This window comes from Bombina bombina, chromosome 2 (assembly GCF_027579735.1).
Source record: "Bombina bombina isolate aBomBom1 chromosome 2, aBomBom1.pri, whole genome shotgun sequence".
NCBI lineage: Eukaryota > Metazoa > Chordata > Amphibia > Anura > Bombinatoridae > Bombina > Bombina bombina.
Window position 1 is genome coordinate 425,191,197 of NC_069500.1, and position 24,498 is coordinate 425,215,694.

The 24,498-nt window shown below is 41.5% G+C and overlaps 1 protein-coding gene across 1 annotated transcript in view; it reads left to right on the plus strand.

Annotated features, from left to right (window-relative positions):
- The window catches only part of CABIN1 (calcineurin binding protein 1), a 1,089,846-nt gene that overhangs the window by 65,704 nt on the left and 999,644 nt on the right, over window positions 1-24,498 (plus strand). The window contains exon 5 of the mRNA XM_053701973.1: window positions 7,935-8,069. Within this exon, the coding sequence (XP_053557948.1) occupies window positions 7,935-8,069 (135 nt within the window). The remainder of the gene's footprint in view (window positions 1-7,934; window positions 8,070-24,498) is intronic.

Here is a 24,498-nt window from a genome sequence, read left to right on the forward strand (position 1 = left end):
GTGGACATGTCGTCCTGTCCACCATGGTCTCTACCCCTGAGGCAGGACCTTCTAATCCAGGGTCCTTTCAACCATCCAAACCTAATTTCTCTGAGGCTGACTGCTTGGAAATTGAACGCTTAATTCTATCAAAGCGTGGGTTTTCGGATTCGGTTATTGATACATTTAATACAGGCTCTGAAACCTGTTACCAGAAAAATTTACCACAAGATATGGCGTAAATATTTATATTGGTGTGAATCCAAGAGTTACTCATGGAGTAAGGTTAGGATTCCTAGGATATTGTCTTTTCTACAAGAGGGTTTAGAAAAGGGCTTAGCCGCTAGTTCGCTAAAGGGACAGATTTCTGCTCTGTCTATTCTTTTACACAAGCGTCTGGCAGAGAATCCAGACGTCCAGGCTTTTTGTCAGGCTTTGGCTAGGATTAAGCCTGTGTTTAAAACTGTTGCTCCTCCGTGGAGCTTAAACTTGGTTCTTAAAGTTCTTCTGGGTGTTCCGTTTGAACCCCTTCATTCCATTGATATTAAGCTTTTATCTTGGAAAGTTCTGTTTTTGATGGCTATTTCCTCGGCTTGAAGAGTCTCTGAGTTATCTGCCTTACATTGTGATTCTCCTTATCTGATCTTTCATTCAGACAAGGTAGTCCTGCGTACTAAACCTGGGTTTTTACCTAAGGTTGTTTCTAACAGGAATATCAATCAAGAGATTGTTGTTCCATCGTTATGTCCTAATCCTTCTTCAAAGAAGGAACGTCTTTTGCATAATCTAGACGTGGTCCGTGCCCTGAAGTTCTACTTACAGGCAACTAAAGATTTTCGACAAACTTCTTCTCTGTTTGTCGTTTACTCTGGACAGAGGAGAGGTCAAAAGGCTTCGGCTACCTCTCTCTCTTTTTGGCTTCATAGCATAATACGCTTAGCCTATGAGACTGCTGGACAGCAGCCTCCTGAAAGAATTACAGCTCATTCCACTAGAGCTGTGGCTTTCACCTGGGCCTTTAAGAATGAGGCCTCTGTTGAACAGATTTGCAAGGCTGCAAACTTGGTCTTCACTTCATACTTTTTCCAAATTTTACAAATTTGACACTTTTGCTTCTTCGGAGTCTGTTTTTGGGAGAAAGGTTCTACAGGCAGTGGTTCCTTCTGTTTAATGTTCCTGCCTTGTCCCTCACATCATCCGTGTACTTTAGCTTTGGTATTGGTATCCCATAAGTAATGGATGACCCGTGGACTGAACACACTTAACAAGAGAAAACATAATTTATGCTTACCTGATAAATTTATTTCTCTTGTAGTGTGTTCAGTCCACGGCCCGCCATGTCTTTTTGAGGCAGGTTCTAAATTTTAAATTATAACTCCAGTCACCACTGCACCCTATAGTTTCTCCTTTCTCGTCTTGTTTCGGTCGAATGACTGGATATGACATGTGAGGGGAGGAGCTATATAGCAGCTCTGCTTGGGTGATCCTCTTGCAACTTCCTGTTGGGAGGGAGAATATGTCCCATAAGTAATGGATGACCCGTGGACTGAACACACTACAAGAGAAATAAATTTATCAGGTAAGCATAAATTATGTTTTCTTCCATGGACTGGACCCCCCTCCCTCTCTGCATAATAGTGAGCGAGTGCTACAGCTATTCTTCCTCTATACATGCATTATAGGGAGATATGCCGTGTGTGTCATGTAACTCTGCATTGAGCTTCACGTGACTGCTGTGACTCAGTGTAACGTACGTTACAAGATGGCACTATGCCTGGGAGAAACAAGCACCTTTTTAGCATTCTTATTCAAAGCAATCTTTTCCTTCTTAATATGAGGAGAGTCTACGGCATCATTCCTTACTGTTGGGAAATACCTAACCTGGCCACAAGGAGGAGGCAAAGACACCCCAGCCAAAGGCTCAAATACTCCCCCTACTTCCCTCATATCCCAATCATTCTTTGCCTTTCGTCACAGGAGGTTGGCAGAGAAGTGTCAGAAGATATGTAGTAGTTCCTTATGAAGGGTATCTGCCTTTCGAAATGGGACTGGAGTTTTAAGTAGTTTTGTCAGCCTCTCAGTGAGAGCATTGACGAATGTTAGGGTCTGGAGATGCAGGGAGAGTCTTTCTGTGAATCCATTCAGACTCATATTAACAGTTCCTAAGCAATCGGTGTTGACAAGTTTCACTGCCTGCTTCCATTGATCGTCTATGTCAGGAGCGATGCTACAAGACTGCTAAACTTGAGAGGCCGTCTTCCTGTTCCACGGCATAGATTCCAGTAAGATAGTTTAATTTTTTTATACACATATGATAACGGAAGAGGACACAGTGTGGCTCCTTTTATCTGTATTGAATCTACGGTTAATATCTCTGGAGGGGGATTATTGAACAGGGGGGATTAATCACATAATTTATTTTATTATGATTATGCTGCAACGTGTGAAATGAGACTCAGGCAGATGTTGGAAGGTACATGTTTTTTCACTAGTGAGCTACGCAGGCTCAATGGGCTTTGCTCGCTTTTTTCTATGCAGGGGCGGTCCTGCATTGCGCACGTGACTGGGTGTGATCACACTGTTTCCTCTTTCCTAACCGTGCGGTTTATCGGAGACAAATAGCTTTCTCTGTTTTGTCCTGGGTCATAAGAGGTGGTGAGTGTCCCAGCCATTAGGGGTATAAAGGTGACGTTTTATCTTATTACTCAATAGTCTGCTTTATAAGCACAAGTTATGGAGGATTCTGATGCGTTGGAGGGTACTCCCTCTTTACCTAAGTCTAATACCTATCTATATTGTGAGGAGGCCGTGTATACCCGCCTGCTCAATTGTGTTCCACATGCCTTGAAAATGTAATCATGTCAAAGAAGGTTAATCTGTTTAGTACAACTGAGGAGTCTCTGTCCGTGAGGTGCACACCCTACACTCATCTCCTAATATACATGCAGCTTCCCGTAGCAATCCTAATCCTCCATCTGGAGGGGCCCTTGTACCGCCATACTTTACTGAGCAGTTACAAACGGCAGTGTCTGCAGCCTTCAGTGCTCTACCTCGCCCTGCTAAGCGCAAGTCAAAGGTCAAATATTGCTATCATTCCCAGGGGTCATCTACTAGCTTATTGGATTTATCTGATACAAGAAGACGCCTCTGATACTTCAGAGAATGCTCTTTCTAGGTTCGAATCTGCTGCCTCTAAGCCTCCAGCTGCGAAGGAACCAGACTTTAGATTTAGGATTGAACATTTTTACGCTTTCTGCTAAAGGAAGTTTTGGCTACTTTAGAGGTCACAGAGCCTAAATTGCCAGAGGAACCTTTGATTCATAAATTAAAAGGTTCCCGTAAAGATGGGGAACATTATTAAGAATGAATGGGAAAGAATTGTTCTTCGTTTTCCCCTTTTTCTTCCTTTAAAAAAATTATTCCCGGTTCCGAACTCTCAATTGGTGTTATGGGGTTCTATCCCCAAGGTGGATGGCGCTATCTCTATGCTTGCTAAGCGTACTACTATCCCACTTGAGGATAGTTCGTCGTTTTAAAAAGCCCATGAATATGAAGATAGAAACTCTAGTAAGAAAAATGTTTCAACATATGGGATATTTTTTTCAACCGGCAGCGGTTGTTGCTGCGGTTGCTGGAGCGGCTATCTACTGGTGAGACTCCTTATCTGAGTTGTTTAAGGTTAAGGGTCCCCTCGACGTAAATCCAGGAAAGATTTAAGGCCTTAAGGGTGGCTTATTATTTTATTTATGATGCAAATATGCAGATTATTTGCCTGAATGCTAAGGCTTCAGGTTTTTGTGTTCAAGCCCGAAGGGCACTCTGGCTGAAGTCCTAGTCTGCGGACATGACTTTGAAGTCAAGACTTCTTTCCCTCCCATTTAAGGGAAAGATTCTATTTGGTCCAGGCCTGGACTCAATCATCTCCACGGTTACGGGAGGCAAAGGTGCCTTTTTACTGCAGGATAAGAAGAACAAACCTAAAGGACAAGGTCCTAATTTTCGTTCCTTTCGTTCGGATAAATCCCAACGTCAGCAGCCATCCGCAAAACCTGAGCAATCCAAGGGGACTTGGAAGCCGGCTCAGTTCTGGAATAAGTCCAAGCAAAACAAAAAGCCTGCAGAGACAAAGTTGGCATGAAGGGGCGGCCCCCGATCCGGCTATGGATATGGTAGGGGCAGACTATCGCTCTTATCGGACGCTTGGTTTGGGGACGTGCAAGACCCCTGGGTCCTGGAGGTTATCGCTCAGGGATACAGGATAGGTTTCAAGTCTCATCCACCCATGGGCAGATTACTCTTGTCAAACCTGTCTTTAAGACCAGAAAAACGAGAAGCCTTTCTGGGGTGCATGAGGGATCTCTCCTCCCTGGGAGTCATTGTACCGGTACCTCTTGCAGAAAGAGGTCTGGGATACTACTCAAATATTTTTTGTGGTCCCAAAGAAGGAGGAAACTTTCCACCTGATTCTGGAACTAAAGTGCTTACCGCGTTCAAGATGGAGACAATAAGGTCCATCCTTCCCTTTAGTTCAGGAAGGACAGTTCATGACCATGATAGATCTGAAGGATGCTTACCTTCACGTTCCAATACACAAGTAACACTTCAAGTTCCTAAGGTTTGTGTTCCTGGACCAGCACTTCCTGTTTATTGAACTTCTGTTTGGTCTAACTACTGCCCCAAGAGTTTGTACAAAGGTTCTAGGGACTCTGCTTTTCAGTGGCCAGAACCAGAGGTATAGCAGTTGCGCCATACTTGGACGATATTCTGGTTGGAGCAACATCCTGTCGTCTGGCAGAAGACCATTCAAAAGCTCTTCTATTTCTTCCCTCGATCTCATAGAAGGAAGATAAACTTAGAAAAGAGTTCTCTTATTCCCAGTACCAGAGTGGAATTCCTGGGTACTATAATAGACTCCATATCCATGAGGATATTCCTTACAGACCAGAGACGTTATAAGCTAACTTCCGCTTGTCTTGCCTTCCAGACCTCCTTGAAGGCCCTCTGTGGCTCGGTGTATGGAGGTGATTGGTCTCATGGTATCCAGGATGGACATAATTCCTTTTGCCAGATTCCATCTCAGACCACTTCAGCTGTACAGCGATCATTCGGATCTGTAACCGATCAAGAGAATCGCTCTTCTGGTGGCTCTGTCCAGGTCACCTGTCCCAAGGGACATCCTTCTTCAGACCATCCTGGGAGATTGTGACTACGAACGCAAGTCTATGAGGATGGGGAGCTGTTTGGGGTGCCAGGAGGGGACATGGCCTGTGGACTCGAGAGGAATCTCTCCTCCCGATCAACATTTTGAAACTTTGAGCGATTTTCAATGCTCTTAGGGCTTGGCCTCTTCTGGGATTGTCCCAAATTATCAGATTCCAATCAGACAACATGACCTCGGTGGCTTACATCAACTATCGGGGGGGGGGGGGGTAACGAGGAGATCACTAGCAATGAGGGAACTATTTTGGATTCTGGAATGGGCGGAGGCCCACAATTGCTCACTGCCAGCTATCCACATTCCGGATGTGGACAACTGGGAAGCGGATTTCCTCAGCAGACAATCATTTCATTTAGGGCAATGATCTTTCCATCCCGAGGTGTTTGTGGAGATTTACGTTAGATGGGGGACGCCGCAGATAGATCTAATGGCGTCCCGGCTCAATTTCAAGCTACCCAGATATGAGTCACAGTCCAGGGATCCTCATGCGGAGCTAATCGATGCATTAGCAGTGCCTTGGAGGTTTAACCTAATTTACGTTTTTCCACCGTTACCACTTCTCCCTCGTGTAGTGGCCCGCATCAAGCAGGAGCAAGCATCAGTGATACTCATTGCTCCATCGTGGCTGCGAAGGATGTGGTTCGTGGATCTGGTGGGGATGTCCTTATCTCATCCATGGAGGTTACCTTGTCGCTGGAATCTGCTGGAACAGGGTCCTTTTTGTTCATCAAAATATAGATTCTCTGAGGCTGACTGTGTGGAGATTGAACACTTAGTCTTAGCCAAGAGAGGTTTCTCTGAGAGGGTTATTGACACTCTCGTTCAGGCTCGTAAGCCTGTTACTCGGCGCATCTACCATAAGGTGTGGAGAGCGTGGTTTTGCCTGGCATAAGGTCAAGGCTGCCAGGATACTTTCTTTTCTCCAGGAGGGTCTGGAGAAGGGCCTTTCTGCCAGTTCCCTGAGGGGACAGATTTCATCCCTTTCTGTTTTGCTGCACAAGAGACTCGCAGAGCTCCCTGATGTGCAATCCTTCATTAAGGCTCTGATCAGGATCTGACCTGTTTTTAGATCTAACACTCCTCCTTGGAGTTTGAATCTTGTTTTTAAGTTTTTGCAACGGGCTCTGTGTGAGCCTATTTATTCGGTTGACATTAAATTGTTGTCCTGGAAGGTTCTTTTTTATTAGCTGTTGCGTCGGCACGCAGAGTTTCTGAAATGGCGGCCTAGTTATGTGAGCCTCCTTATCTGGTGTTTCACTCAGATAAGGCTGTCCTACGTAACCGCTTGGGTTTTCTTGCTATGGTGGTGTCTGATCGGAACATCAATCAGGAGATTTTGGTTCCCCCTTGTGTCCTAATCCTTCTTCTTCGAAGGAACGTTTTCTTCATAATCTGGATGTTGTTCGAGCTTTGAAGTTTTATCTTCAAGCTACTAAGGATTTTCAACAAACTTCGTCCTTGTTTGTTATCTACTCTGGGAAGCATAAGGGGCTGAAGGCCTCTTCGACTTCCTTATCTTTTTGGTTGAGGAGTGTTATACACTTAGCTTACGAGTCAGCGGGACTTAGAACTCCTTAGAGGATTACAGCTCATTCCACTAGAGCAGTGGCTTCCTCTTGGGCCTTTAAGAATGAGGCCTCTATGGATCAGATTTGTAAGGCGGATAACTTTTTAAAAAATTCTACAAATTTGATGTTTTTGCTTCGGTTAAATGCTGTTTTTGGGAGAAAGGTTTTACAGGCTGTGGTGCCCTCAGATTAGGGTCCGCCTTTTCTTTACTCCTCCCGTTATCATTCAGTGTCCTCTAGAGCTTGGGTATAGTTTTCCCAACAGTAAGGAATGATGCCGTGGACTCTCCTCATATTAAGAAGGAAAACATAAATTATGCTTACCTGATAATTTAATTTCCTTCTGTATGAGGAGAGTCCATGGCCCCTGCCTGTATACTCCGATCGGCGGACCAAAATTTGTCTTCTCTTCCGGCACCATTTATACCCTGATATTTCTCCTACTGGGATATGAGGGAAGTAGGGGGAGTATTTGAACCTTTGGCTGGGGTGTCTTTGACTCCTCCTGGTGGCCAGGTTCGGTATTTCCCAACAGTAAGGAATGATGCAGTGGACTCTCCTAATACAGAAGGAAATTAAATTATCAGGTAAGCATAATTTATGTTTTTCAACACTTTGGGGTAAATTGAACAAATAAAACAGACAGATGGGGTAAATTTACTTTATTTCATAAAAATACATATTTGTATTCAGGATTTTTATCATGTGTTAAGTGTCCCTTTAATGAAGTATGTACTTCTGGTGCAGATTTCAAACCTGTAGAGCCCTTCAAATATAATTAACCTTTCTGATTACAGTACTGTACTATCTTTCCAATTGTACTATGTATACAAAAGTATTACACTTTATATAAAAAGGTATGTATAAGCTGTATTATGATGTAAATGACATAAGATATTGTTGTTTACACTTGGTCCCATCCCCTCTCCAAATGTCCCATTTTACAGATGCAATTATTCCAAATATTCTGAAATTCAAACTTTTCCCAAGTCCAAATTTTTTACAGCCACAAACCGTTTGGATAAAGGTTTTTTTTTTTTTAACCTGTATTTTGAAAATAATATTCTTCTAGTGGTATTTGAAGTTGCAATGCTTTCTTCCTATTGTTAGTGTTTTCTCTTCATGTAAAAAGTGTGATGCCTTTGGTTGATTATTTTCCATTCTTTCAGGCTGTTCCATCTAGTGATGAAAGGGAAGGGTTAAAGCACCCTGGTCTTATGCTTAAATATTCCACTTACAAAAACCTAGCACAACTGGCATCACAACGAGATGATCTGGAAACTGCCATGGAGTTCAATTTAGAGGTATTGCATCCATAACAGTAAAGTTGTTCAGTATATTGTCATTAGTCCAGTTCAGTTTACCCATCAGTAGGTCTCTGCTATGAAAATAATTTTGGGTATTGGGCACTCATAATAGTTCAATATGAACATCATTTGTTTTCAGTTTACAATTGTATTTACTATCTTGGTATTGTGTTTTTTTTAAGCTAATTAACTGTTCAGTCATGATAAAGTAGGTTCATTTATGCTTCTGTGCATCCTCATAATGTTGAGAAACTGCTGAAAAAGTGTGTTTCATTTATATTATAAGAAAAAAGAAAGCTGTGTAAATTATATTACATTTAAAGGGACATTATAGTGCAACATTACATGTTATAATTAGTTAAAGTGCCAGATGTGGTCTAGGTAAGGCTGCAGAAGTGATTTAACCCCTTGATTGCAACCAAGGGATGCATTACAGCTGTAAGTCCACAAATTACTGCTGCTATTGCATAAAATAAGGACAATGGGTTAAATCACTGCATTATTTACCTTTTTGGAAATCAAGAGGTGAAGTTTATGCTCTATCTTTCTTTGTTAAACACTTAAGTAAAATTCAGATCAAGAGCCACAACCATTGTAGTTTCAGAGTTGAGCATGCACAATTGTGCAACAACTGCTTGACTGGTTTTGTCCTGGTCTGGAGCTCCAATGCTTTTGGCTTTTCAGCTGAACTTTACTTATGTGTTTAACAAACCAAAACCAAATAACTATCACCACTGCTTTTATAAAGTTTACTCCCATAAAGTGCATTAGTGAGACAGTGCTTCTAATATGGAGTAGTGACCAAACTTGCTACAGTACAGTACTGCATCCCCTTTCCATTTCAAATCAAATTTATAAATTGTTAGTTGCGTTTTTTGTTGTTGTTTTTTTAGTGTGGATACAGGTATAGGGTCATAAATGTGTAAAAAGAACATGCTCTAATGTGTTAGAGCATTTTATTATTGACCCATTGCTTGCATATAACTATTGTGTAACCCCTGTGATCAGCTACAAAGCACCAATGCACTACTAGATCTAGCTGAACACGTGGTGAATGGGCACCGATCATCAGTTAGCTCCCCTACTTAGGTATACTTTTCAGCAAAGGATAACAGGAGAAAGAACAATGATAACAGAAGTAAACTGAAGAGTCTCTTAAAACGGCATGTGCTATGTGTACCATGAAATTTTAATTTTGACTTTAGTGTCTCTTTAATGTCTGACATTTTGATTTGCATGTCGTGGTGCTTGGCTGCCTATTGGACCTGATAATTCTAAAAATCCCACACATATAGATACTGTGTGTTTTATATTTTTTAGCAATCTGGCAATGCTGTATACTATTTGGCTATTAAAATTAAATTACATACATTAGATTTGAAGTTTTCACTGCAGGTTAATTCCATTCTGAGGAGGAAAATTGTGTGGTGATTATGTGTTTGGAGAATAAGTGGTAAGAAATAGTGGAATGTGTAAAGTGGTGTTATGTTTTCTTTCTAATGACACGGTGAGTCCACGGATCATCATCAATTACTGTTGGGAATACCACTCCTGGCCAGCAGGAGGAGGCAAAGAGCACCACAGGAAACTGTAAAGTATCACTTCCCTTCCCAAAAACCCCAGTCATTCACTTTGCCTACGTTAAGAGCCAAGGAGGTGGTAAAGCTTAGGTGTCTGAAAGAAGATTCTTCAATCAAGATTTTATTATTTTAAAGCAGAGCAAGTTTGTTCTGTTTCTTCCTGGGGTTTAGCCGTAGCCCATGCCTGTCTCTTCAGTAGAGCAGTGGTGGCTTTTAAGCAATTGGGAACTTGTGGGCTATAATCCTCACTGCGCCTCCCAAATAATTGTTGCTGCCCCAACTTGAAAGCCTGAGTAAGATTATTCAGTCTTTCTTCTTTTTCACAGATCCATGTGAGGGAGAATGCCTCTCAAACCTAGTGAGCTGTCCTGCTGCCGGACGGCCAGATGGAGGTAAGTGCCCTTTTGTCTTCTAAGGAGGGAGACAGTGCATTTTATAGACTCCTGCAAATTTTATGCGGACAAAATATATCCTGCTAGGATATTACTCATGGCAGTGTGCAGGCACCTGATGTGAGAGACGCTGTTCCCTCTTTAATGGTGTTAAAGGGGTTAACAGCTGCATTAGGCTTGTTTTTATAAGCAGATATAAATTTTATGATTATGTGTGATCCTCCTATGTTGCAGCGAGGAGTCCTATTTATTATTTTTATAGTGAACCGGATCTCTGAACCTCTAGCTCCTTACTTAACTACAGAATAGACCTAGAGGTTTTGATAACAGGCAGCCTCGGTGCCTTATTTCTCAGTAAATAGCAAGTAACGCTTATATCTCGCATGAGAAACTTTCTGTGTTTGGTTTAGCGCGCCGTGTTAATTTCTGCTGCGCATTTGCTTAACAGTTTTGGTGCCGCCTCCATCTTCGTCAGTCAGGAACGGAGCGACACCATGTTTTGTACCTGTATTTTTTTGTTTTTCTGGCGATCATGCGACCCGGCTCCTTCTCAGGCTGAGAATGGAGTGGCGGGCTTGTAGACAGTCTTAGGCTGTTATGGTAGACTGAGTATCTACAGCTGTGTTTATCACTCATGAGAAACATAAATGCCCCAATAATAATTATGTTTCTTTCATGTAATTAGCAAGAGTCCATGAGCTAGTGACGTATGGGATATACATTCCTACCAGGAGGGGCAAAGTTTCCCAAACCTCAAAATGCCTATAAATACACCCCTCACCACACCCACAAATCAGTTTTACAAACTTTGCCTCCTATAGAGGTGGTGAAGTAAGTTTGTGCTAGATTCTACGTTGATATGCGCTCCGCAGCAGGTTGGAGCCCGGTTTTTCTCTCAGCGTGCAGTGAATGTCAGAGGGATGTGAGGAGAGTATTGCCTATTTGAATTCAATGATCTCCTTCTACGGGGTCTATTTCATAGGTTCTCTGTTATCGGTCGTAGAGATTCATCTCTTACCTCCCTTTTCAGATCGACGATATACTCTTATATATACCATTACCTCTGCTGATTCTCGTTTCAGTACTGGTTTGGCTTTCTACTACATGTAGATGAGTGTCCTGGGGTAAGTAAGTCTTATTTTCTGTGACACTCTAAGCTATGGTTGGGCACTTTTATATAAAGTTCTAAATATATGTATTCAAACATTTATTTGCCTTGACTCAGGATGTTCAACGTTCCTTATTTCAGACAGTCAGTTTCATATTTGGGATAATGCATATGAATAAATCATTTTTTCTTACCTTAAAATTTGACTTTTCCCTGTGGGCTGTTAGGCTCGCGGGGCTGAAAATGCTTCATTTTATTGCGTCATTCTTGGCGCGGACTTTTTTGGCGCAATTTTTTTTTTCTATTTCCGGCGTCATACGTGTCGCCGGAAGTTGCGTAATTTTTTACTTTTTTTGCGCCAAAAGTGTCGGCATTCCGGATGTGGCGTCATTTTTGGCGCCAAAGGCATTTAGGCGCCAAATAATGTGGGCGTCTTTTTTTGGCGCTAAAAAAATATGGGCGTCACTATTGTCTCCACATTATTTAAGTCTCATTATTTATTGCTTCTGGTTGCTAGAAGCTTGTTCACTGGCATTTTTTCCCATTCCTGAAACTGTAATTTAAGGAATTTGATCAATTTTGCTTTATATGTTGTTTTTTCTATTACATATTGCAAGATGTCCCAGATTGACACTGAGTCAGAGGATACTTCTGGAAAATCGCTGCCTGGTGCTGGATCTACCAAAGTTAAGTGTATCTGCTGTAAACTTGTGGTATCTGTTCCTCCAGCTGTTGTTTGTACTGAATGTCATGACAAACTTGTTAATGCAGATAATATTTCCTTTAGTAATGTTACATTACCTGTTGCTGTTCCGTCAACATCTAATGCTCAGAGTGTTCCTGATAACATAAGAGATTTTGTTTCTAAATCCATTAAGAAGGCTATGTCTGTTATTCCTCCTTCTAGTAAACGTAAAAAGTCTTTTAAAACTTCTCATTTTTCAGATGAATTTTTAAATGAACATCATCATTCTGATTCTAATAATGGTTCTTCTGGTTCAGAGGATTCTGTCTCAGAGGTTGATGCTGATAAATCTTTTTATTCGTTCTTTACTTAAAGAAGTCTTAATTGCATTAGAAATAGAGGATTCTGGTCCTCTTGATACTAAATCTAAACGTTTAAATAAGGTTTTTAAATCTCCTGTAGTTATTCCAGAAGTTTTCCTGTCACTGATGCTATTTCTGAAGTAATTTCCAGGGAATGGAATAATTTGGGTAATTCATTTACTCCTTCTAAACGTTTTAAGCACTTATATCCTGTGCCATCTGACAGATTAGAGTTTTGGAACAAAATCCCTAAGGTTGATGGGGCTGTCTCTACTCTTGCTAAGCGTACTACTATTCCTACGGCAGATAGTACTTCCTTTAAGGATCCTTTAGATAGGAAAATTGAATCCTTTCTAAGAAAAGCTTACTTGTGTTCAGGTAATCTTCTTAGACCTGCTATATCTTTAGCGGATGTTGCTGCAGCTTCAACTTTTTGGTTAGAAGCTTTAGCGCAGCAAGTAACAGATCATAATTCTCATAGCATTATTAATCTTCTTCAACATGCTAATAATTTTATTTGTGATGCCATCTTTGATATCATTAGAGTTGATGTCATGTATATGTTTCTAGCTATTTTAGCTAGAAGAGCTTTATGGCTTAGAAGACATATCAGCATTCCAAGTTTTAAGTCTACTCTGCTTTCCCTTTCTTTCCAGGGTAATAAATTATTTGGTTCTCAGTTGGATTCTATTATCTCAACTGTTACTGGAGGGAATGGAACTTTTTTACCACAGGATAAAAAAATCTAAAGGTAAATTTAGATCTAATAATCGTTTTCATTCCTTTTGTCACAATAAGGAACAAAAGCCTGATCCTTCATCCACAGGAGCGGTATCAGTTTGGAAACCATCTCCAGTCTGGAATAAATCCAAGCCTTTTAGAAAACCAAAGCCAGCTCCTAAGTCCACATGAAGGTGCGGCCCTCATTCCAGCTCAGCTGGTAGGGGGCAGATTACGTTTTTTCAAAGAAATTTGGATCAATTCCATTCACAATCTTTGGATTCAGAACATTGTTTCAGAAGGGTACAGAATTGGCTTCAAGATAAGGCCTCCTGCAAAGAGATTTTTTCTTTCCCGTGTCCCAGTAAACCCAGCGAAGGCTCGAGCATTTCTGAAATGTGTTTCAGATCTAGAGTTGGCTGGAGTAATTATGCCAGTTCCAGTTCTGGAACAGGGGCTGGGGTTTTATTCAAATCTCTTCATTGTACCAAAGAAGGAGAATTCCTTCAGACCAGTTCTGGATCTAAAAATATTGAATCGTTATGTAAGGATACCAACATTCAAAATGGTAACTGTAAGGACTATCCTGCCTTTTGTTCAGCAAGGGCATTATATGTCCACAATAGATTTACAGGATATATATCTGCATATTCAGATTCATCCAGATCACTATCAGTTTCTGAGATTCTCTTTCCTAGACAAGCATTACCAGTTTGTGGCTCTGCCGTTTGGCCTAGCAACAGCTCCAAGAATTTTTACAAAGGTTCTCGGTGCCCTTCTGTCTGTAATCAGAGAACAGGGTATTGTGGTATTTCCTTATTTGGACGATATCTTGGTACTTGCTCAGTCTTCACTTTTAGCAGAATCTCATACGAATCGACTTGTGTTGTTTCTTCAAGATCATGGTTGGAGGATCAATTTACCAAAAAGTTAATTGATTCCTCAGACAAAGGTAACCTTTTTAGGTTTCCAGATAGATTCAGTATCCATGACTCTGTCTCTGACAGACAAGAGACATCTGAAATTGATCTCAGCTTGTCGAAACCTTCAGTCACAATCATTCCCTTCGGTAGCCTTATGCATGGAAATTCTAGGTCTTATGACTGCTGCATCAGACGCAATCCCCTTTGCTCGTTTTCACATGCGACCTCTTCAGCTCTGTATGCTGAACCAGTGGTGCAGGGATTACACAAAGATATCTCAATTAATATCTTTAAAACCGATTGTACGACACTCTCTGACGTGGTGGACAGATCACCATCGTTTAGTTCAGGGGGCTTCTTTTGTTCTTCCGACCTGGACTGTAATTTCAACAGATGCAAGTCTGACAGGTTGGGGAGCTGTTTGGGGGTCTCTGACAGCACAAGGGGTTTGGGAATCTCAGGAGGTGAGATTACCAATCAATATTTTGGAACTCCGTGCAATTTTCAGAGCTCTTCAGTCATGGCCTCTTCTAAAGAGAGAATCGTTCATTTGTTTTCAGACAGACAATGTCACAACTGTGGCATACATCAATCATCAAGGAGGGACTCACTGTCCTCTGGCTATGAAAGAAGTATCTCGAATACTGGTATGGGCGGAATCCAGCTCCTGTCTAGTTTCTGCGGTTCATATCCCAGGTATAGACAATTCGGAAGCGGATTATCTCAGTCGCCAAACGTTACATCCGGGCGAATGGTCTCTTCACCCAGAGGTATTTCTTCAGTTTGTTCAAATGTGGGGACTTCCAGAAATAGATCTGATGGCCTCTCATCTAAACAAGAAACTTCCCAGGTATCTGTCCAGATCCAGGGATCCTCAAGCGGAAGCAGTGGATGCATTGTCACTTCCTTGGAAGTATCATCCTGCCTATATCTTTCCGCCTCTAGTTCTTCTTCCAAGAGTAATCTCCAAGATTCTGAAGGAATGCTCGTTTGTTCTGCTGGTGGCTCCAGCATGGCCTCACAGGTTTTGGTATGCGGATCTTGTCCGGATGGCCTCTTTCCAACCATGGACTCTTCCGTTAAGACCAGACCTTCTGTCGCAAGGTCCTTTTTTCCATCAGGATCTCAAATCCTTAAATTTAAAGGTATGGAGATTGAACGCTTGATTCTTAGTCAAAGAGGTTTCTCTGACTCTGTGATTAGTACTATGTTACAGGCTCGTAAATCTGTATCTAGAAAGATATATTATCGAGTTTGGAAGACTTACATTTCTTGGTGTCTTTCTCATCATTTTTCCTGGCACTCTTTTAGAATTCCGAGAATTCTACAGTTTCTTCAGGATGGTTTGGATAAAGGTTTGTCTGCAAGTTCCTTGAAAGGACAAATCTCTGCTCTTTCTGTTCTTATTCACAGAAAGATTGCTAATCTTCCTGATATTCATTGTTTTGTGCAAGCTTTGGTTCGTATAAAGCCTGTCATTAAGTTAATTTCTCCTCCTTGGAGTTTGAATTTGGTTCTGGGGGCTCTTCAAGCTCCTCCGTTTGAACCTATGCATTCATTGGACATTAAATTACTTTCTTGGAAAGTTTTGTTTCTTTTGGCCATCTCTTCTACTAGAAGAGTTTCTGAATTATCTGCTCTTTCTTGTGAGTCTCCTTTTCTGATTTTTCATCAGGATAAGGCGGTGTTGCGAACTTCTTTTCAATTTTTACCTAAGGTTGTGAATTCTAACAACATTAGTAGAGAAATTGTGGTTCCTTCATTGTGTCCTAATCCTAAGAATTCTAAGGAGAAATCATTGCATTCTTTGGATGTAGTTAGAGCTTTGAAATATTATGTTGAAGCTACTAAGAATTTCCGAAAGACTTCTAGTCTATTTGTTATCTTTTCCGGTTCTAGGAAAGGTCAGAAGGCCTCTGCCATTTCTTTGGCATCTTGGTTGAAATCTTTAATTCATCATGCTTATGTCGAGTCGGGTAAAACTCCGCCTCAAAGGATTACAGCTCATTCTACTAGGTCAGTTTCTACTTCCTGGGCGTTTAGGAATGAAGCTTCGGTTGATCAGATTTGCAAAGCAGCAACTTGGTCTTCTTTGCATACTTTTACTAAATTCTACCATTTTGATGTGTTTTCTTCTTCTGAAGCAGTTTTTGGTAGAAAAGTACTTCAGGCAGCTGTTTCAGTTTGATTCTTCTGCTTATAATTTCAGTTTTTTTCATTATAAGATTTAAACTTTATTTTGGGTGTGGATTATTTTCAGCGGAATTGGCTGTCTTTATTTTATCCCTCCCTCTCTAGTGACTCTTGCGTGGAAGATCCACATCTTGGGTAGTCATTATCCCATACGTCACTAGCTCATGGACTCTTGCTAATTACATGAAAGAAAACATAATTTATGTAAGAACTTACCTGATAAATTCATTTCTTTCATATTATCAAGAGTCCATGAGGCCCACCCTTTTTGTGGTGGCTATGATTTTTTTGTATAAAGCACAATTATTCCAATTCCTTATTTTTTATGCGTTCGCACTTTTTTTCTTATCACCCCACTTCTTGGCTATGCGTTAAACTGATTTGTGGGTGTGGTGAGGGGTGTATTTATAGGCATTTTGAGGTTTGGGAAACTTTGCCCCTCCTGGTAGGAATATATATCCCATACGTCACTAGCTCATGGACTCTTGCTAATATGAAATAAATGAATTTATCAGGTAAGTTCTTACATAAATTATGTTTTTTGTTAAACTTCACCAACAGTCTTAAGTGGAGACTTCTATATTTGGAAGTCTTTTTAATTCTTGTCCCTATAAGTCATGGTTTTATGAAGGGGAAAAGAGGATTGGGCTGTTTTTGAATGTTACAAGAGTAAAGTAATTCCTCTATGTACATACAATCATTTATTAGTTTTTTTATCATTAAAGAATTTTCTTTTATGTTTATGCTACAGGAGAACAGAGATCTGTCCCTATATAAATATATTATCCTGTTATTTGGCAATTCTCTATACACTTAAAGTGACAGTGTAAGAGAATCTTAAGATGATTTAAAGCAAGCCTCATATCTCTCAGGGTGATGCTGTCCCAGGCTTTTATGGCATCACATGCAGGGTCCTGCGGTTCCTCTAAATGTCCTGGAGGAGTTTTTTGCTTACAGAATTGCTGCCCAGGTATCTTTTGGGGTATCGGTGGCTTTTTCTGTTTTTTCCTATGCTTATGGGATTCGCAAAAGGAACATTAGAAATTTCAGATAGGTTTCTGTCCTTCCTACCACAACCCAAATTGCCCTCCTTCTTAAGCTAATGAGGAGAATGTATCAGTAGCCCCTGAACTTTTTATAGAAATAAAGTGTTTCTTCTTAGAGGAAAAAACTCCAGAAAAGAAAGTTAGATAGTTTAGATGTCAATGTTTTTGTGCCACCTTGTCAGTTGAACTTTTGATGGTACTGTTCAATATGAGCCTTATGTCTCCCAGGATGATGCTGTTTAGACAATGCCACAGCTTTCTCCTTTTATGTTCCAAGCCTTTTTGGCGTCCCATGCAGTGCCCTGCGCTTCCTCTAAATCTCCAGGAGGAGTATGTTTGCTTCCAGATTTTGCAGCTCAGGTATCCTCTGTGATATCTGCGGTTTTGTCTGGTTTTTCCTTTCTTTCAGAAAATATGCAAAAGGATTTGTTAGATTTCAGATTGTAAGGTTTCTACTCCATATTTTACTACGCTGGTGGCTCTCTCTCTCTTTTGTGCTGGTGAGGAGTTTTTGCCGGTAAGTTTCCGAGGGTGAATTCTCAGATTTGGACTGTTTAATTCCTTCATCTGACGCAGAAGTCATGTCATATTCAGATGTATGCTTGATCACTTTGTGTAGTTTTAAAGGAGGTTTTGGCTACTTGGACGACATTGATCCCTTGTCATTGTCAACCTTTGAGAGTTTTGTGAACTTTATCATTTCAATGATGTCCCTTCCTATGAGGAAGTGTTTCCAGACATGCCTGGGGTATTGTCACAGGAGAAGCTATGGATACTGTCTCCCGTCCTTTAAGGGATTTTTCTGTCACTGACTCTATTATAATGCAACTTTGATCCCTATATGGGTAGCTGCTCCCTTAAGGATCCATGGAAAAGAAGTTGGAGGTTCTATTGTTCATTTAGAGCAATGCTTTGTCTTATTAGACTTACTGTGCTAGCCCGCCGAGCATTGTGGCTGACATCTTGGTCAGCGGAGAAGCCTTCCTGTAACTTAGTGGTACGGTTTAGGCTTATAGTTCTGCAGTGGCAGTTTCAATTTTTATGTTTCCTCCAAATCCACGCTTCTAGCGTTTTCTTTTTCGAGGATGAGACCTTGTTTGGACTCGGTCTGGCAGAATTATCCTCTGACTATATGGGGTTTTTCTACCACACATCTAGAGAGTAAGACTAAAGGAAAGTTTTCCTTTTTTTCCTCTTTATGCAGTGTCAGTCCATGTTTTTGGAGTCCAATCTAAGTTTCCCTCCCAAGGGCAGATTTCTCCTTCTGAGTATCTGCAATCCAGGTATGATGAGAGACTTTGCTTGAATTGAGTTCAGGGCATTTCTCTATGGGGGTGATGGTTCCAGTCTGGGAACGGATCTAGGTGTTTACCTCACGTTTTCTCAGGTTCTGACCTTCAATGTAGTATCTATTCTATTTTGGTTCAAGATGGCCTGTTCAGACCGAACATAAACCTGAAGGATGTGTATTTATTGTTCCTGTTATTGGGGTCGTGCAAGGGTGCTTTTCTGGACAATATAGGGTTCAGGTGTCATCCTTACTTTGTCCAATCTTGTACAATCTATTTTCCCATGGAGGGGAATTTAATCTGGAGGAGAGTTCCCTTGTTCCATCTTCAATGGTGATTTTTTTTGAGGGACCTTATTAGTTTTTTTTTTATCTTGGAGAAGATTCTTAACAGAGGGCAGACAATCAAGGTTTTTTCCCGCTCCGCAGTCTCCTGTCTGACCAACAGCAAGCGTTACTGGTCCGGTCAATAGAGCCATCTTGTTACCAGAGGTGGGAGTCTGGTTCTGACTGCAGTTTTTTTCCTTCAGTCTCTTATGGTAGGAGGGAATTGGTCTGATGATTCAGTGGACATCATTCCTTGTTGTTATTTTCATAAGTGGAGATCATTTTGATCTGTCTAAGAGGGTGGATCTCGATCACTTGACAAGAGACTTTTCTCCCGTAGTGGTTTTCAGGAGTATCTGTCTCAGGGCGCGTGTTTCTGAAAACATTCCTGGGTTATGCGACCACGGACGCCAACCTGCTGGGAAGCAGTCTATTTGCTTTTAGGTGCAGGGAGGATGCACTTGAAGTGTCCGTTTTCCTCCTTATCATATTGGATTGGAGACCGATTTACAATGCTCTGAATTGGCCTTAGCCGTCTTTGGTTTGGTCCCAGTCGGACGATACCACCTCCATGGCTTTCATTATTCTCCAGGAAGGAACTAAGAGTTCTTTAGCCATGTAGGAGGCGACTGGGATTGTTCAGTGGGTGGAAGCTCACTATTGCTGTCTGTCATGAACTGTCAGTTATTTCATCCTGGGGAGTGAGAACTTCTTTCGGAGGTGTTCTCCAGTTTATCCCTCAAAAGGGGATGCCAGAGTTGGATCTGATGGCGTCTCAGCTAAATGCCAAGCTTATAAGGTACGGTTCTAGGTCAAAGGATCCTTAGGCCGCTCTGATGGTTTGGCGGTCCTTTGGGATTTCAGACTGACTTACCTGGTTCATCCGTTTGCTCTCCATCCACGAGTCATCGCTCGTATCACACAGTAGGGAGTGTCGGTGATTCTAATAGCCCCTGTGTGGCCTCGCAGGATCTGGTGTGGAGATGTCGTCTCTCCCACCATGGAGGCTGCCTCTGAGGAAGGACCTTCTGAATCAGGGTCTCTTCCTTCATCAAAATCTGATTTCTCTAAAAGCTGACTGCTTGAAGATTGAAGGCTTAGTTCTGTCTAAGTGGGGTTTTTCTGATCGGTCATTGAGACCATGGTTCGGGCTTACAGACCGGTTTTTAGGAGAATTCTCATAAATATCTTTTTTGGGTGTGAATCCATGGGTGTCTCCTGGAGTAGAGTCCGGATTCCTTGAATTTTTCCCTTTCTCCAGGATGGCCTGGAGAAGGTTTTGTCAGCAAGTTTTGTTTCTTGTTGCTATCTCTTCTGCTCGTATCAGAACTCTCGGCTCTGCAGTGTGTTTCTTCTTATCTTATCTTTCATGATAATAAGGTGGGGTTTAGTACTAAGTAAGGTTTCCTTCTTAAAAGATATTTAGGAATTTTAATCAGGAAATCATTGCTCCTTCTCTATGTCCTAATCCTTCTCGTAAGGATCATTTGTTACACAACCTGTAGGTTGTGTGTGCTTTGAAATTCTTCTTACAGGTAACTAAGGGTTTTAGCCGGTATTCTGCCTTGCTTGTTTGTTTCTCTGGAAAACATAAGGGTCAGAAGGCTACAGATTCTTCTCTTTTTCTCGGGTTGAGAAGTATACTTTGGTTGTCTTATGAGACTGCTGGTCAACAGCTTCCTGAGAGAATTTCAGCTCATTCTACGAGGGCTATTTCCTCTTCCTGGGATTCCACAAATGAAGCTTCTGAGGCTTCAACTTGGTCTTCTCTGCCTACTTTTCCAAATTTAATACTTTTGCTGAGGTGTTTTGGGAGAAAGATTCTGCAAGCAGTGGTGCCTTCTGTTTAGGTTACCTGTCTTGCCCTCCCTTATCATCTGTGTCCTCTAGCTTGGCTATTGATTCCCAACAGTAATTGATGATGATCCGTGGACTCACCGTGTCATTAGAAAGAAAACAACAAGAGACTTATCACGACTTCCTGTTGGAGGCGGGGCATGCAGGTGGTTGCAGGTAGCTGCAGGTGCTGAGGACGCTCCGTGCCTCTGAGAGAGGCCCAAATCAATTTCCAACATATGCACTGGTTTCCCTTGGCCATATCCAGGCTTGGGAACATGGATTACGATCCAGCATGGGAAGTCCGAGTTGCAGCCTAAAAGTGCACGGTGGCTGGTGCACGCCATTTCTACAAAAACTCCCAGTTGTTAAACTATCATTATCTCAAGATAAACCCTCTCTTATATCTAAGGCCTTACACCAGTGATTGTCAACTCCTCTACCTACTATACCCTACACCTGAATGGCGTCTGTGGAGAGACTCTAAGCTCACCTGCACAAGAGCTGTCTTCTTGATCGAGCATACCTACACGCTGACATACAGGTCACAGATCGAGGATCCTGGCACTCACCTGGTTGAGTGCCTGGTGGTGGTCTCTCCGCTCGTTGGCGGTGCTGTCTGGGGCATTTGGAGTTCCCGGTGCAGGCGAGGAGGGAGTCTCTCTCTAGGGTTGAGAGCGGAGCGGTGGCGGCTTGGAGACCGACGCGAGGAATCTCGGCCCCCTGGTTGGGCAGACAGCGGAGGTGATCCCGCCCCCTTCAACCTGAGTCATCGGGGGGCGACGCAGTACATCGGCCCTGGTTGCGGTGTGCTTGGACCCCCCCGCGCCGAGGACCGGCACCTCAGCTGAGGAGGAGTGCCAGGGATGTACGCTTGTCAGACTGCAAGTTCCCCCTTGCAGAGGTTTGCCTGTTTGGAAAGCAGTTGGGGTTTGCTTTGAGCGCAGGGCATCGAAGTCTGAACGGTCAGGCAAGGTACCTGGACGGAGTAACAGCGGCAAGGTACTGTACTTTGATATTTGCATATATGCTGGCCCGGATTAATCTTTTTGGGTGCACTGATCGTATCTATACAGCCTGCTTAAGTGCCCTAAAGCTTTTTTCATCCGATTTATTGGGCCTTGTGTTTGGAGCCACAGAGCGATTGGACAGCTTAAGATTGTCTGAAAAGATTGGCTGTGAAGGCAGTAAAGACTTTGCTGTAAAAATATCATAATTTGAACTGAATTGCACTAGGAGAAAGTTGTGGACTGTTTATGCATGTATATTCTGTTTTAACACAGTTTTCTCTACCTAGACGTTTTGGTATTATCTATATATTATCTATATATACCCTGTAGCAAGTACAAACCATCTCTTGTCTCAAATTACTGCTTTTGTTTGAATGCAGGCTGATGGGAGATAATATAAGCATAAAAAGGTGATTACAGAAGGTCAATAGTTATTAGAATACAGTGGCTATATGAAACTCTCTCTTAATAGCTATGAGTTTAAGGAGCTTTTTTTCAGGCTGAGAAGTATCTATATCTGACACACACAATATAGAGTAAATGCCTAGTTGAACTCACGGTGACAGATTTATATCACCAAGGCTCCTATAGGTGTATCCTTGACAAATTAATAGCCCTAAATACTAGGCATTGGTCCATATCTTAGCAAATTAAGTTTAGAATTATATATTAGAGTGTTCATACATACACAAGCTGTATTGGGTATCACCTATTGTGTGGTTCTAGGTTGGAAACTGGGTACTCACATTGACATATATTTTTTTTTTTTTTTTTGGGGTAAAAATAATGTATCACCACTGATCTCTTATTTATTGGTTTCTGTTTCATTTAACTAAAAGGGTTTAGAAGTAAAGGATAATTTTCCCACACCCTGGATTAAATTAAAACATAGAGATTTGAAGATTAACAGCGACTCTTGATTTAAAATATTGTATCACTTTCTGGAGAATAAATTGTAGTAATATATACGAAGAGCTAGTACTCAAAGCAGGGCTACACAAAGAGTTTCACTTAAAGACAAGCTATTAAGGTATTGTTAGTTTGTGTGTTCTTTTTTTTTTTTTTTTGCACCATCGTGCTAAATCTTCCAGATAGATACCTAGTGCTTCTCAGATAAACACTAGTTGTGCTCTATTCATGGATAAGTACATGCAGCAAAGGAGTTCTCCTTCCAATATGCCCCCCAAATCTAGAGAAAAGAAGGGGAGCAGCAGGAACTTGGACTCCAGCGCGGTATCCCCTCTGGATAAGAGTGTCTCCAATCCCTCCCCCAATAATTTGATGGAATTTGCAGCTGAAGTAGCTAAAATATTGACGCCGCAATTTGATATGATCAAACAGGAGATCAGAAATGAGATATCAAGCCTCACTTTGGAGGTTAGACAGTTTTCATCTAGACTAGATGAAATGGAAAATCGGATCTCAGATTTAGAAGATAGACTTAATGTCAGTGATCCGATAATGGACACGCATAGCAAAGCTATTCTCGCGCTGCAAGCCAAAGTGGAAGATCTTGAGGATCGATCGAGGCGCAATAACCTCAAAGTAATTGGCTTGCCCGAGTCCTCTGAGTTTCAAGATTTGATGAATTTTGTCACTGTCACACTACCACAGGCCCTGCAGATCCCGGCTCCTGCTGCTCCATTTCTGATTGAAAGGGTTCATAGGATAGGCCAAAGGCGCGAACAGACTGAGGTCTCGAGACCTAGGCCAGTAATCTTTAAATTTGTCAATTTTCAGGACAAATTAACATTTCTCAAGCATTACAGGAAATGTGGTTCTCTCTCTCTGGGCTCGCACAAATTATTATTGTTTCAGGATTTCTCTTCGGAAACGTTAACTAAAAGAAGAGATATGTCCTTTTTTTATGGGAGGCTACAGAAAGAGAACTACAATATTAGGTTAATTTACCCAGCAAAGCTAATAGTGCAGAAAGACGGCAGTACACACACTCTTAACAATGTCATGGAGGCCGAGACCTTTTGTAGGGAGGCAGGGGTCCCATGATTAGGTCTTTAACACAATGGGAAGAAGGTTTTGATCACAGAATCTGAATATTTTTATTACTTAGAGTTAATGAAATGAGTAGTATGGTTCTTGAGTTTAAGAATAGGATAGTTTTAGAAATGGTATTTTTTTATGTTTGTCTCGGGGTCTGTGTGGGGGCGGGGCGGGTCGTGTCTAATTGTTTTTTTTTTTTTTTTTTTTTTCCTTCCCTTCTTCCCTCTCTCTCCCCCCTACTCCCTCGCTTATCTCCCTCCTCCTCCCCGGGTCTTGGTTATGGCCCACTGTGGGGATGGGTCTCCATTGCTTCACGAAGAAAAATGTTGTGAATCCTTTTACCCCCCTTGATTGATATTAGATCAGTAAGATGAATAGTACCGATGATGATGAATAGTACTGATGATGTTTAATCTTAGTCTCTTGTCTTGGAATATAGGGGGCATCAATTCACCTATTAAAAGAAAAACTGTAATAAAACATTTGGGTAAATTCAATCCGGATATAGTCTTTCTACAAGAATTGCATCTTGAAGCTAGTGAAATACCTAAACTTAAATCTAAGTGGGTGGGGGAAGTGGTGGCAGCTCCATTTACCTCCAGGAAGAGGGGGGTGGCAATATTATTGAGTCGTAAGCTAGAATACAGGATAGGTAATGTTGAACGTGACTCTGAAGGGAGATTTTTAATATTGGAGTTGGAAATTAAAGGTATTAAATATACACTCTGTAATATATATGGCCCTAATCAAGTTGACCAAAATTTTTGGTCCGTCCTATTGGTAAAATTACATAGCTTCATAGGAGCGAATTTAATTATCGCAGGTGATCTTAACTTACTAGCAGATCCCTTTCTGGATAATTCTAATAATAAGATGATAAACAGCAGAGGTAGAAAAATGAGAAAATTTCAGAGATTATGTTCTCATCTGGGGATGGTTGATTTATGGCGAGTTC